General features: G+C 51.3%; 1 protein-coding gene across 8 annotated transcripts in view; it reads left to right on the plus strand.

The window, feature by feature from the left end:
- Positions 1-10,474: 10,474 nt before the first annotated feature.
- PLCG1 (phospholipase C gamma 1) overlaps positions 10,475-13,150 on the plus strand; it is a 96,689-nt gene continuing 94,013 nt past the window's right edge. For 2 of the 8 annotated variants that reach the window (XM_039498722.1, XM_039498723.1), the window contains exons 1-2: positions 10,535-11,127; positions 12,014-12,369. In XM_039498722.1, coding sequence (XP_039354656.1) covers positions 12,168-12,369 — 202 coding nt within the window. In that variant the 5' untranslated portion in view covers positions 10,535-11,127; positions 12,014-12,167. Of the gene's footprint in view, positions 11,128-11,682; positions 12,370-13,150 lie in introns of those variants that run through there. The other 6 variants (XM_039498720.1, XM_039498718.1, XM_039498717.1 and 3 more) reach the window with 6 other exon arrangements.

The following is a 13,150-nucleotide window of genomic DNA, read 5'->3' on the forward strand; positions in this document are numbered from 1 at the left end:
AGCCTAGAGCCCCCTCCCGCAACCTGACCCCCTCATTTCTGGCCCCACCCCAGAAACTCTCTCTCACCCCAATCCCCTGCCTCAGCCCAGAACCCCCATCCCACACCTCAAAACGCTCAGCTCCACCCCCTAGCCCAGAGCCCGCTCCTGCACCCCTTGTCCAGTGGGTAAGGCACTAGCCTGGGACATGGGAGACCTGAGTTCATGTCCTGGCTCTGCCACAGGCTTCCTGTGTGACCTTGGGCAAGTCACTTATCCTCTCTGTGCCTCAGTTCCCCGCCTGTGAAATGGGGCTCATAGCACTGCCCTGCCTTGTGACATAAACGTGGTCAAGATTGTGGTGGAGGTAAATGAAATAGAGACAGACTGTGGAAAGGTTGCATGTGAAGCACTGAGAGGACGTAAATGTGGTTCTTCTGAAGGTTTTTTGTTTGCTTAGGGGTTTTCTGGCAGAATGCAAAGCAGGGAAAATAAGAGAACTTGAAAAGTGAGCTGCTTCTCTGGGCTGGGCAGGGGCAGGAAGAGGTGGGGAGAGGGTGGAGCAGGGGTGGGGTCATGGGGAAGAGCTGGAGCAGTGGCTGGAGTAGCACACAGCTGCGTAGGGCACCAGGAAATTTGGTACTTTGCGTATGTGTATTCCAAACATGGGTGCGCATGCGCATCATGCACCGGAAGTTGTCAGTAGCAGTGTCCGTTGACCCACCCCGGGTCGTATGTTGCCTCCTGCTCCAGGCAAGGTTATAAGAGGCTGTGTAGGGCGACACTCCTTCAGTTCCCTCTACCACCGCATGGTTGGAGTCGGAGTCCTCGTTCCTCCATGCTCGTAGTCTGGCTGCGAGAGCGCGTTTGTCCGTTGTCCATAGTTAGATAGTTCTCTATGTTCTTTATATATAGATAGTTGATAATGTAGTTAGTCTTGCCCTGCTTGGGGCCCTCCCTGCCCCCATCGGGGACTATGCCCTGCGTTCCAGGATTCAAAAACTGCATGTCATGCCCTTGCTCGTTCTCAGTGAGCAACAAGCACCCCGCTGCCTTCACTACCTCAGAGAGGTGCATCTTGCTACGCACTGCGAGATCTGCCAGTCCTTTCCCCGCGGCCCTGCGAGGGTCGTCTATTATGCCTCGGGAAGTTCCTTATCGACAAGGCTTTCTGGCTACGAGCAGAGTCCGATCCGGGATCAGCAGAACCGATGGTGCATCACCCTTCACTGGCAGCAAGTGCCCCACCAACCACCTCCCACCCAGATCCAATGGTACCACTGGTGCAGGACAAACCCAAGTGCTCTCATGGGCATCGCAGCAAGTCCCCATCACAGACTGCTGCCAAGCACAGTGTGCAGACCCTGCTGCACCTTCACGGCCCTGCAGTTCTGCATCTCCAGCTGGCAGGCTCTGCTAGCAAAGTATGACTTCAATAACTATGCCAAGCTAGCTGGAGGACTTGCTGCAGGACAAGCAGTGGCGTTTCCAGGCCCTTGTGGAGGAAAGTCGCCTGACGGCCAAGGTGGGCCTCCAAGCTGTGGTAGATGCAGCAGATACATCCCCCCGCTCCCTTGCCATGGACGTCATAATGTGACAGGAGTCCTGGCTGCAATTCTCTGGCTTCCTGAGAGAAGTCCAGACTAGCAGCCAGGACCTCCCCTTCTACAAGGACCAGCTGTTCACGGAAAGTCCCTCCACCCCCTGGAAGACTCGCGAGTGACACTTTGGTCCCTCTGAATTTTCACCCCAGCAGAAACAGCAGTGACCACCCTTCCAACCACTCTCCTACACACCAAACCAGGCCACCAATCCCTGGTATCAGGAACCCGGGCGATAGCACTCTTGGTCACAGCATCCACAACCATTGGTCACCACCATCGCCTCCACCTTATCACAGCATCAACCCATGTTGAGAACTGCGAGCTCCCCCTCCCATCACCTTTGGGGGCCAGCTTGCCCTGTTTGCCCACAACTGGGGCAAGATCAACAGGGAGTGTTGAGTCCTAGAGGTCATACGGCACGGTTAGTCCATCAAATTCCTTGCCTTCACTTCCCACTGCACCCACCCCACCCCTACTGGGAGTCCCTCTCATCACAGCCTCCTACAACTCAAGGTGGACACCCTCCTCACGAAGGGCACGATTGAACCAGTGCCCGATCTCATTGTCGGCAAGGGCTTCTACTCCCATGCTTTCTTATCCCAAAAGAGGGAGGAGGACTCAGCTCTATACTGTATCTCCACCTATTCAACACCTTTCTCATGCAAGCCAAGTTCCATATGGTGACACTCGCGTCGGCCATCCCTCCCCCTGCCCAGGGAGCATGGTTCGCAGCTGTCGACAGAAAGGATGTGTACTTTCACATCGACATCCGTCCGGCTCACCGCAAGTTTCTTTGCTTTCACGTGGGCGACAACCACTGCCAGTTCAAAGTTCTCCCCTTCGGCACTGCAGTGGCTCCAAAAATCTTCATGGAAGTTTTCATGGTCATGGCAGCTCAACTGAGGTGACTGGGACACTCTGTGTTCCCCTACCTGGATGACTGGCTTCTGGTTGCACCATCCCATGCTGAGGCTACGTCGGCCATCTGTGCTCTCCACTCTCTCCTCACTGCTCTTGGCATCTGTATCAATGAGGAGAAATCTGTGCTTGTCCCAATGCGGACAATCCACTTCATTGGTGCACGCCTGGATTCTGTGGCAGCTTGGGCCTTTCTCCCTCAGACCATTTTGATGGGCCTCGTGGCGACCCTATGCCGCAACCTACGTGCCACAGTGCGCTGCTGTCTCTATCTCCTCAGTCACATGGAGGCCTACACCCATGTGATGCCTCATGCCTGCTTACACGTGTGCTGACTACAGCTGTGGCTCCTATCAGTCTGCAGACCCCTTCTCCCCCCGTCGACCACCTGGATGCCACACTGATTGTCCCACGACCAGTCCAGGCCTCCCTAGCCTGGTGGTCTGACCTCCTTTGCTACCTCCATCCTGGCCCCCACCCTCACCATGGATGCCTCTCTAGTCAGTTGGGTTGCACACTTGGACAGGCATGCCACGCAAGGGGCTTGGACTCTGCGCGAGGCCATCAATGTCCTGGAGCTGCTGGTGGTCTGCTTGGCCTGCTCTGGCCTGCCCCTTTCCTTCTCCATACTTGCTAGGTTCAGATCCTCTGTGACAATATGACTGTGGTGGCCTGCATAAACAGGCAAGGGGGCACCAAGTCCCAGTCACGCTATGTGGAGTTCATCCACCTCTGGAATTGGTGTGTCTGCCACAATGTCACATTCCACATGGCGTACCTCCCAGATACGCAGAACTGTGGCTGATGTGCTGAGCCGGACCTGGTTCCTCAATCACGAGTGGGAGCTACATGACCCCAATCTCCCTTCCATTTGCTGTGCCAGGGCCCTCATTGCTGGGACCTTTTCACCACTCGCGAAAACGGCAAGTTTTCCCTCTACTCAGGTAAAGGGTGCATGATTCCCAGAGTGATATTCTCCTCCTTCTAAGGCAGGCCAGTCTCCATTACACCTTTTCCCCCCATTCCACTCCTTCTCCAAGTTATATGCAAGATCCACCAAGACCAGGCCATGCGCCTACTTATAGTCCCATTCTGGCCCCGTCAGTTTTGGTTTACAGACACTCTGCCCACCCCCAATCACTGCCAGACCTCCTTACCCAGGACCAGGGCAGAGTCCGATATCCCAGCCCAGGCTTGCTTTGACTCATGACCTGGTGTTTCGATGGGGCTCGCACGTAGACAACACTTTTTCGACACCGGTGCAGAACATACATGCAGCAGACTTCCGCATAAGCATGCTACACAGGGAAATGGGAACACTTCACCTTCTGAGTGCAACATTATCACTTCCCCCTCCAGGGCGGCTCAGTCCAGGAAGGTGGGGATGATCTCCTAGAACTTCCCTCCAGCTTCACCCTCAGCTCAGTCCGGATCCACTTCGTGGTGCTTAGTGCCTCCCTCCCACCGGTGGTTGGCCACGCACTGTTCACCCACCCGACCACCACCTGATTTCTGAAGCGGCTGATGAACAGCTTCTCATCAGTCCTTAAACCTACTACACCCCCCTGGGGCCTCAAACGTGTACTCTGCCCCCACCAACCCTGAACCCCTGGCCATGGGATCCCTCTCCCACCTATCCATGAAGGTCATCTTCCTCTTGGCCATCACTTCTGCTTCTGAATTGATGGCCATGATGATCAACCCCATGTATATGGTCTTTCATAAAGACAAGGTCTCCCTAGGCCTTCACTCTAAGTTTCTCCCAAAAGTGGTCTCGGAGTTTCACCTCAACCAGTCCATCCACCTCCTGGACTTCCATCCTAAGCTGCATGCCACGCCACACCAATGGACAGGACCCTGCATTCACTTTACGTCCACCGTGCACTTACATTCTACCTCAACAGAACCTGCACCTTTGACACCTCTCCACACTTCTTCCTGCCCACTGCAGAGAGGGCTCGGGACCAAGCCCTCTCTTCACAGCACATATTAAAGTGGGTCTCTACATGCATCAGAGAGTGCTGTGTGCAGTACAACACCCCGTCACCCAGCTGGATTATGGCCCACTCAACGCGGTCGCACGTGACCGCCTCTGCCTCTCTGGCAGACATCTCCTGGCATGACATATGCCATCGCTCAGGCAGCGGCAGAAGATGTGGCCATGGGTCATGGCGTCCTGAAGATGGCGATACCTCTTGCATCCTCGCACCCACCTCCAAGCTAATCATTGCTTGATACTCACCAGTGTTTGGAATACATATAGGGACCATCACTCGAAGAAGAGGAGGAGGAAATTACTTGCTTGGAACTGGAGGTTCTTCAAGATGTGTGGTCCCTACTTGTATTCCTGTATCCGCCCACCACCCCCTCTGTTGCAGACCATGCTGCTCAGCAGTCAGAGGGCGACTGAAGGAGCGTTGACCTGCCTGGCCTCTTATAACCTCACCTGGAGCACGAGGCAATGCATGACCCATGTGCAGGTCAATAGACACCGCTACTGAAAACTTCCAGCTCTGAGCGCATGGCACATATGCGCACTAGTGTTTGAGAAGCATGGTCCCTATTTGTATTCCAAAGAACCTTGAGTTCCTGATAAGTAACCTCCTCTTTATTCCAAAAAAAAATTCAACCTTTATTTTTTTTTTAACCTTTGAAATATCAGGAATGTTGAGTCTGGTCTTTCCAGCTCTATCTGCAAGGCTTTTGGGGGCATCAGATGTATCTATTTTGCGCTTTGTCCACTGTTAACCAGAGAGACGGAGGTGCTGAATCTTTAACAGAGGCTTCTTTTCTTCCATCTGTATGTGAGGCATTTGAGTCAAATGGCTTCACAAAAACAGTCTAGATAAAAATTGCCTTCCCTCTTAATTAACCAGGTTTCACTTTCTTTATATCTGTGATGTCACAATGCTCCCAGTTTTCGAACACTCCATAGAGTATACCCATAGAGTCCAGGATAGACAACACATGAATGGAATGACCCAATGTAAAAAAATAAGCAAGCAAAGAACCCCTGGAGAACACTTTGGGCTTCTTTTATACATAAGAAGGGAGCAAAAGAAATGGCTTCCATTTGCAGGTCACTGTTATCAGCTGCTTTTATCAGGCAGGGTGTTGCCCCCTGAACACTACAGAAATACAGAGCCCAGTCTGGTAACATTCATGCAAGTAATGTCACTGCAGAATGAGTCAACTCCTCCGAGCAGTGCCTACTTGAGGAGTTGCAGGTTTGTGAGCAGATGAGCCCATTAATAGTTTGTATTGCAATAACATCTTTCAGCTGGGAGATCTCAAAGTGCTTTACAGACAATCATCATCTCTCCCAGCACCCCGGTGAGGCAGAAGGGGAATGTCCAGCACACGGAGGTTAAGTGACTTGGCAGAGCTGTGAACAGAATCCAGGAGTCCCAACTCCGCCAGTCGCCAATATTTGCACAAGGTGGCCTAGGAGTTAGAGCCAGCTGCCTCTGGACAGCTGTAGTAGTTACCTGATATCCCAGCTGGGGTGTACCCAGTGCAATGCCAGTGAGCAATCTCCAAACACACTCAGACACAGAGAACAGACTAGATATGCCTCCCTGGAGCAAATAACAAAGACATGAGGGTGGGCAATTAACACTAGGAGAGTGAGAGTCTGTGCGTCTCCCTGCCCCGATGGCTGGTCCTTGTGGTGTATTGAAAACTGTGTTTAAAATCATAAGCGATCACTTTCAGAGTAAGGGGTTTCCTGGTCCTCCTTGTAGGAGAGGGGGCTGTGTAGAGAAGTAAGCAGTCTAGGTTTTATTGTGCATGGGCTGTGCAGTCTGCAAAGAGCCAGCCTAGAGCAAAGTGAGGTGACTTGTGCCTCTCTGCCTTAGGGTTGGGGAATTTCCCCTGAATTCATGTTTGGTTATGCTTACTCTAAGGTTCTGTAAGGTTTCATATGATTTATTGAATGTTTTGCTATGTTTGTAGTTGATGTAAGGTTATGGGGATTTAAATCAAAGATGGAGTCTAAACATTCAAAGTGGCATTTGCCTTGAAGGACAGCACTGACTCCATATTGGTACCCCATCTTCATGGACAGTTTCACATGAAAAGTAATGGACTGTGGGGTGACCAGTTCTAACTGGCTCCACCACAGAATCTTCGCACCATCGAGGTTACAAATAAGGGACTGCGCAAAACGGACATTCTTGCTGTCCCTTCAGAAGGCAGCCAAGTGCCGTATTGTTTGCGTGGGCAACAGACCAAGATTCATCTTATCCAGATGGCAATAACATCATCTTACCTGTGGTATCCTGGTTCCTGATCCATCCTCCATCTGTGGGTCTGGGTTCCAGCACCGCCAGTCCAGGAACTCCTTCCTTGGACTGAGCCTGGCCTGGGACAACAGTTGAAGGTCCTGGGTCCAACGATCTCAAGCTGCAAGCAAGGCACTCACCATTATCAACCTGTCCAGAAGTCGTCAGACTGCAGTACAGTATTTGGGGGGTTTATGTTTTATGTTAGGCTGTTACCGAGGGAGGGGTTGTTTGGGGACCTGAGCTTCAGGCTTAATCAGGGAAGCAACCACATCTGTGTGTTTATTATTGTTTGTTTTTTTCCCTGTTATCCCACACTTGGTTTATTTCTAATAAACCTGTAGTTTGTTTTCGAAGAATATCTTTCTCTTTCGCTTTTCTGTTTCACTGCACCACACTGGTGGGAGGTGGGACTGACATTACTGCTCCCCAGGTGATATAAGTCTATCATATATAACTAAACTATTGTTGTATGTAAAGTAAATAAGGTTTAAAAATGTTTAAGAAGCTTCATTTAAAATTAAATTAAAATGCAGAGACCCCTGGATTGGTGGCCAGGACCCGAGCAATGTGAGTGCCACTGAAAATCAGCTCATGTGCTGCCTTCGGCACATGTGCCATAGGTTGCCTACCCCTGTGATAGACCCTGAGTCCCAGACAAGAACCTGGGCCCAGTAAACCAGGAGTAGATTCTTTGGTTTAAATTAGGGAGCAGCCTGCTTTCTCTTGGTTTTCGCTTCTTGTGTGTTAAGGTTCTGGAATTTAAGAACTGAAGTAGTGTTATGCTGCTACCTTCCAGAAAGAATGTCTGAGGTTTTTAATCTACCATCTCTGTTTTGATGTTGTGGACGTACCTGTCCACATAAGAGGTTAATGGGTCTGTTACTGTTGCCAGCTAAGGGGATTTTATCCTTTAACTCGAGCACTAGCAGCTCATGCTTTGAGTGAAGAAAGTCCTGGGGCCAACCCCTGCCTGTGGCCCTTCTGGGGCCAGTTACTCGGGTATTTCACATTTACATGATTTCATCCTCCAGGCCTGGAGGGAATGGACTGGATTCCAAATGATGTGTTTTAAGATCATTTTGAAGATCTCTGTCTTACCGGACTACTTACTCATTTCCTGGGTTGATCCCCTCACCCACCACTGCAGGTAACTTCATGTCACTTCTGACTCTAAATAGCAACTCTCAGCTTTGCCAGTGTGCACTTGGTAACGTTTTTAAAAATAACACCACATGCAGAATACCTGACAGTTGCATGTGCATAATATATGACTAACTGCACATGAAAATATCATGATTGCACATGGGAACTGGATAATTTTGTGCATGAAAATGCTCTGGATAATGCTCCTGCAACAGGCTGACTTTTGTGCACCTGCTGGGAGTACACTGGCTGGGAGAAGGAATTCCCTGTGTGGGCTGGTAGGGAAAAGGCTCTGCCCTTAGGCTATGGAGTAGCAGCACAGCTGCTCTGCAGTCACCGGGCTGTGGTAGCTCAAGCATGTGCTGGCATATCTGAGCAGTTGTGGTTCGTAGTCCGTTTCTGTGGAGGTGTGCTTCACAACCACAGGCAGTTGGGACTTTCTGCACAAACTCATGCTTGCTCTTGCCCAGCAGAACCACACCAGTTCTGTCTTACTCAGGGCCATCCATACCCTCCAAAAGGGGGAAGGACAGGGTTTGTCCCTTAGTTATGATAGAGAAGCCATGGGAGACAGCCAAGCTGCAGAATGTTGAAACTGTTCTGCACTGCGTAAGGCCTGGGTTAGTGACCTGAGCATGGGTCTGGGAGCCAGGAAGCCTAGGCGGTTTAATCCTGGCATGGGAATCAAATTCCTCTCTCATGTTGGGCACATCATACAGAGCTAGGGTGATCAGGCAGCAAGTGTGAAAAATCGGGACGGGGTGGGGGGTAATAGGCGCCTAAGTAAGACAAAGCCCCAAATATCGGGACTGTCCCTATAAAATCAGGACATCTGGTCAGCCTATACAGAGCCTTGATATTACTTGCAGTGCAACCAATGGCAACATTTCCTAGTTATTTTAGTAGGGGCGAGGGCAGGCCCATAACCTCTATGATCTTTCCTTTCCGGTGTCTGTAGTGTATGTGTATTGGGTAGTATCCTTTTAAATAGTTGTGAGCCCTCTCGTGGTGCTCACCGTGTTCTGTGTTTGAGAATGCAGTCGGAGCAGCAGCATGTATGTAGCTAGGCCTGGCCTTTTGTGTATATTAAGTAGATAGGGTGATTTGGACTCCCCCAGTGCCCTCGCAGTTTCTACAACTAATTTTCTTGTGCAAGGAGCAAAAGACAGACCAGCCTTTAAAACAGGACCACAGTAATTCTTACCAGCAAGACAAATTAGTGTTTAAAAAGTGTGATTTATTATTAGTTTCCCCTGTTTTTGGTTAGGCAAATGCTGTTAGGAATCAAGAACATTGTCCACAGCCTCTCAGATGCTGTTGCATGTTGTTTGTACCATAATAAGGGACTGTTGGACAATTTAATCAGAGTAAAAAGTTTGATATACACCCCAAAAAACACACCATGGCTGATGAAAACTCAGCCTGCCCTAATGTCATGGTGTTGTATCCTGCTGATTTGGGGTTGGGAGGGAGAAGGGAAATCGAGGGGCTTCCAAAGAATGAAAGTGACAAACAGGCCTTAAATACTTTCCAAAGCAACCGCTTATCCCCACACTAAGCCTCTCTTTGTTTGGTTTCCTGCCACTGGCCTGAATGAGGATGTAGCACTGCACAATTGGCCTGGCACTATTGGATGCTAACACAAACCTGGCATGAAGAGGAAAGCTGCTCTCCTCCTCCACACGAAACCTTCCGCATGGAGCAGTCCGGCAAAGGACGTTCCATCCGGTTTGCGTTTAGTGGACACAGTAAGGGACTTTTCAGTGTGGAGGGGACATAACAGCTAGAAAGGAGGGGCTCTTGGTTAAGGGACTTGCCTGTGATTCAGAAGAGCTGGGTTCAATTCCTGCTCTGCCACAGACTCTCTGTATGCCTGGGGCTAAGCCACTCAGGCCCAATGCTCCTTGGTGTTTAGGCACCTAACTCCCATTGATATCAGTGGTGTGCTAAACACCAATGGGAGTCAGGCACCTAAATACCTTTGAGCATCTGGGCCTTAATTTCTCTGTATCTCTGTTCCCTATTGGTCAAACGGGGATGACGTCGCCTTCCTCCCACCCTTTGTCTTGTTTCGGCACCTTTTCAGGGCAGGGTCTGCCCCGTACCATGTGTCTGTGCAGCCCCTAGCACAATGGGGCCCTGGACTGGCTTAGGGCCGCTAGGTGCTACCGTAATTCAAATGATGATGATAACACAGCTCTCCTGGGGCCCATGTGTGGTTAGGGCGAGGGCACTACACTGGAACTCAGGAATTCTTGGTTCTGTTCCTGGCTGGGCCACTGACCTGCTGGGTAAGTTCAGGCATTTCCCTTCTCCATTTGCCTACCCACCTTTGGCCCATGCTACCTCCCACAACGGTGGAACTTCAGTGCCCAGAGTCTCTTTTGAGTTGGGCGTCCTTCCTCAGCACCGATTCTAGCCTAACGCAAAAGTAGGCTCTTGTTCAAAGTGGGGGATTACTTTGTGATGACATCATCATCATCATCATCCCAGAGGGTGGAAGAACACACAGGTGGGGAGTAGTGTGAATGTCACAATATAGGGGAGAAGCCCTGGCAGGGAAAGTCTCATGCACCAGTTCTGGGAAGCTGCTGCTTCTACAGGTGTCTTGGGAGGGGGGTGCTCTGCTCTGCCCATCCCCAAATAGCATGGGGGCAGCCAGCATTAGGTATCCCTGTCTGGGGACCAAGCAGTATGTCCTGAGCTAAATTATCCACCTTTTAAACTCTCCTGTCTTCCTTCCATCCTGGCGGGTGAACTGTGTAGGCGAGAGATGATTTATTAGGAGGAAACTGCCTTGTTCTGCAGCTGGAGGAGCAGGGCCAGCCTGGGAGCCTAGCCATGGGGCTGGCATGAGCAGAGAAGGAAGCATCCCTGGGCCAGACCCCCCGCCCCAGCATTAAGCAGCGCAGCTTTGGCTGGCTGGCTGTGTGATGGCCGAGGGGGTGGGTGTGTTCCCAGAGCCGATTTGGACTGGGGGAGAGGGAAAGCTGCCCCATCTGTCACTGTCCTCCTTTCCCCCACTCCTACAGGTGGCTTCCCATCCAGCCTCTCGCTTGCATGCCACCTTGTTGCCCTCCTCCCCACGGCACATGTGGCTCTGTGTGAAGATGGCTGATACCACCCAGGTCTTCCCTGCTAGAAGAGGCCCTCTGTGGACCTGATCGAAGCGGAGACCCCCCCACCCCGGCAGCAAGGTAACAGCGTGCCGAGGGGTGGGGGGGGGGGGGAGGACTCCAGAGGAAACGAGTCGGGTGTCTCTTTAAGAGGCTGCTCTCTGGCTCCTCTGCCCTGCTTTGTTTCACATGCAGGCGGGGAGGGGACGGGCTAAGGGGGAAGAGCCAATTTAATCTTTTGCCAGCTCGCTCGCCCCATGGCACTTCCCCCGGGGGGGCCACACTAAACAGGAGGCAACCAGCAAGGGGCGGAAAACCCGAGGCCAGGAAGGAATGGGAGCGCGAGCCCCCAGCCATTGAGTTGCTCTCTGCCCCCCGGGAGCCCCATATTCCCGGCTCTGGCTGGAGGAGGGGCGGGGGTCCTTTTCCTAATGCACGTGTCGGAGCTGGAATAATCCCCGCTGCGGCTGGTGGGTGAAACTGACACAAAAGAGCCCTGGAGGGTGAAACTGAGGCAGGCTGCCGGATTTTTCAGCCATTTCTTGCTGAGTTCTCGGGAGATCTGATCCGTCTCCGATCGATGCAGAGAGAGATTCGCCAGCTGCGGGGGGGAAAGAGCCAGTGCGTGTGTGGGGCGGCGTAGGGGGGGACGGGCTGTAACCGGGGGCCCCGAACAAAAGGCAAATCGGGCCACCAAGTAACCCCCCCTCCCCCTGCACGCGCTCTTTGCAACCAAATCCTGCCGGAGGAGCCAGGCTCTTCGGGAATGCTTTGTGTCTGGCTGCTTTCGCTTTGGACTCCGCTCGGGAAGGAGAAAAAAAATGGTGCATGATTCAAACCGGGAGAGAGGCGATTTTCTGCTGCCTGGGGGGAGTGAAAAGTGGAGAGCTGGGGGAACGAGCGATCTGGGTTTGCTTTCGCCCTTCTAGCTCTCCCCCAGTGTAAACACTCCTTTTCCCCCCTGTAGGAGGGGGAGATTGTTGCCCAGCAAGCCATGAACTGAAGCTACTTCTTGGATTGTTTGTGTTTTAACTCTTCCGAGTGCCACAAGTGAGCTGCAGATCCCTGGTGTTTGGAAATCTCGCCGCCTTTGGGGAAGGAGGAGGAGGCGGAGGGGCGCGATGGCGTCTGGCTTTTCCAATGGACCCGGTGTCCAGAACGAAGCGGAGGTGGTTCACCTCTGCAGGAGTCTGGAAGTTGGCACCGTGATGACTTTGTTTTACTCTAAAAAATCACAGAGGCCGGAGAGGAAAACTTTCCAGGTGAAGCTAGAAACCAGGCAGATCACTTGGAGCAGAGGGTCGGAGAAAATAGAAGGAGCGAGTAAGTGGATTCTTCTTCTTTCTCTTTTTTTTTAAACAACCAACCCTTGTTGCCTCTGATTCCCCAAACACCCGACTATGGGTATGGAGGGGCAGGCTTGTGGTGCATGGAGGTGAGGGTGGCCCTGTGACAGGCTGTGTTTGGGCTAAGCGAGGATCTCTGTACAATAGATGCAGCAGTGAAAGTTTCCCTAACCAGTTTATTTTGAAAAGTGCCTGGCATTTTTTCTCCTCGTTACACTACTGGTGTGGAAGTGGTCGTGTTACCCAAACCTGGCCCTAAAACTGCCCTGTACATTTCTACCTAGCTTCATATTCTGGCCTCTTGCCCATCCGGAATCACTATTATTCCGTTTTATTATAAACACTCATTTCTCGCAGAGGAAGAAGTACATCGGTCTTAATCGTTTGATAATTCATCTCTTTTGGCCCATTTTATGTTCCCTCCCTCCCCCACCCCACCTCCTAAAACTTCAGCAGAACTGCCAGAGAAAAACAGATTTCCTGTTTCCTCAGGATTTAAAAACTAAAAATATGTTTAATCCATCCTTGCTGCTGTAATGTAGTGGAGCTAGGCTCTCATGGTCTGAGGACCCGAATATATGTGTGTGTTTGTGTGTCTGAATTAAAGTGAAGTTTAGATTTTTGTGTTTTACTTGCAAAAGCAAATGATCCAAAAAGGCTGAAGGCTTTGGAGCTAAATTGGGTTATTTAACCTTCTGCCCCGTTTTTAGCAAGTTTCATTTCCCCTACACAGACACTCTACCATCTTTGATTTGTTA

This window comes from Mauremys reevesii, linkage group 13, assembly GCF_016161935.1.
Source record: "Mauremys reevesii isolate NIE-2019 linkage group 13, ASM1616193v1, whole genome shotgun sequence".
In the NCBI taxonomy this organism is placed as follows: Eukaryota; Metazoa; Chordata; order Testudines; family Geoemydidae; genus Mauremys; species Mauremys reevesii.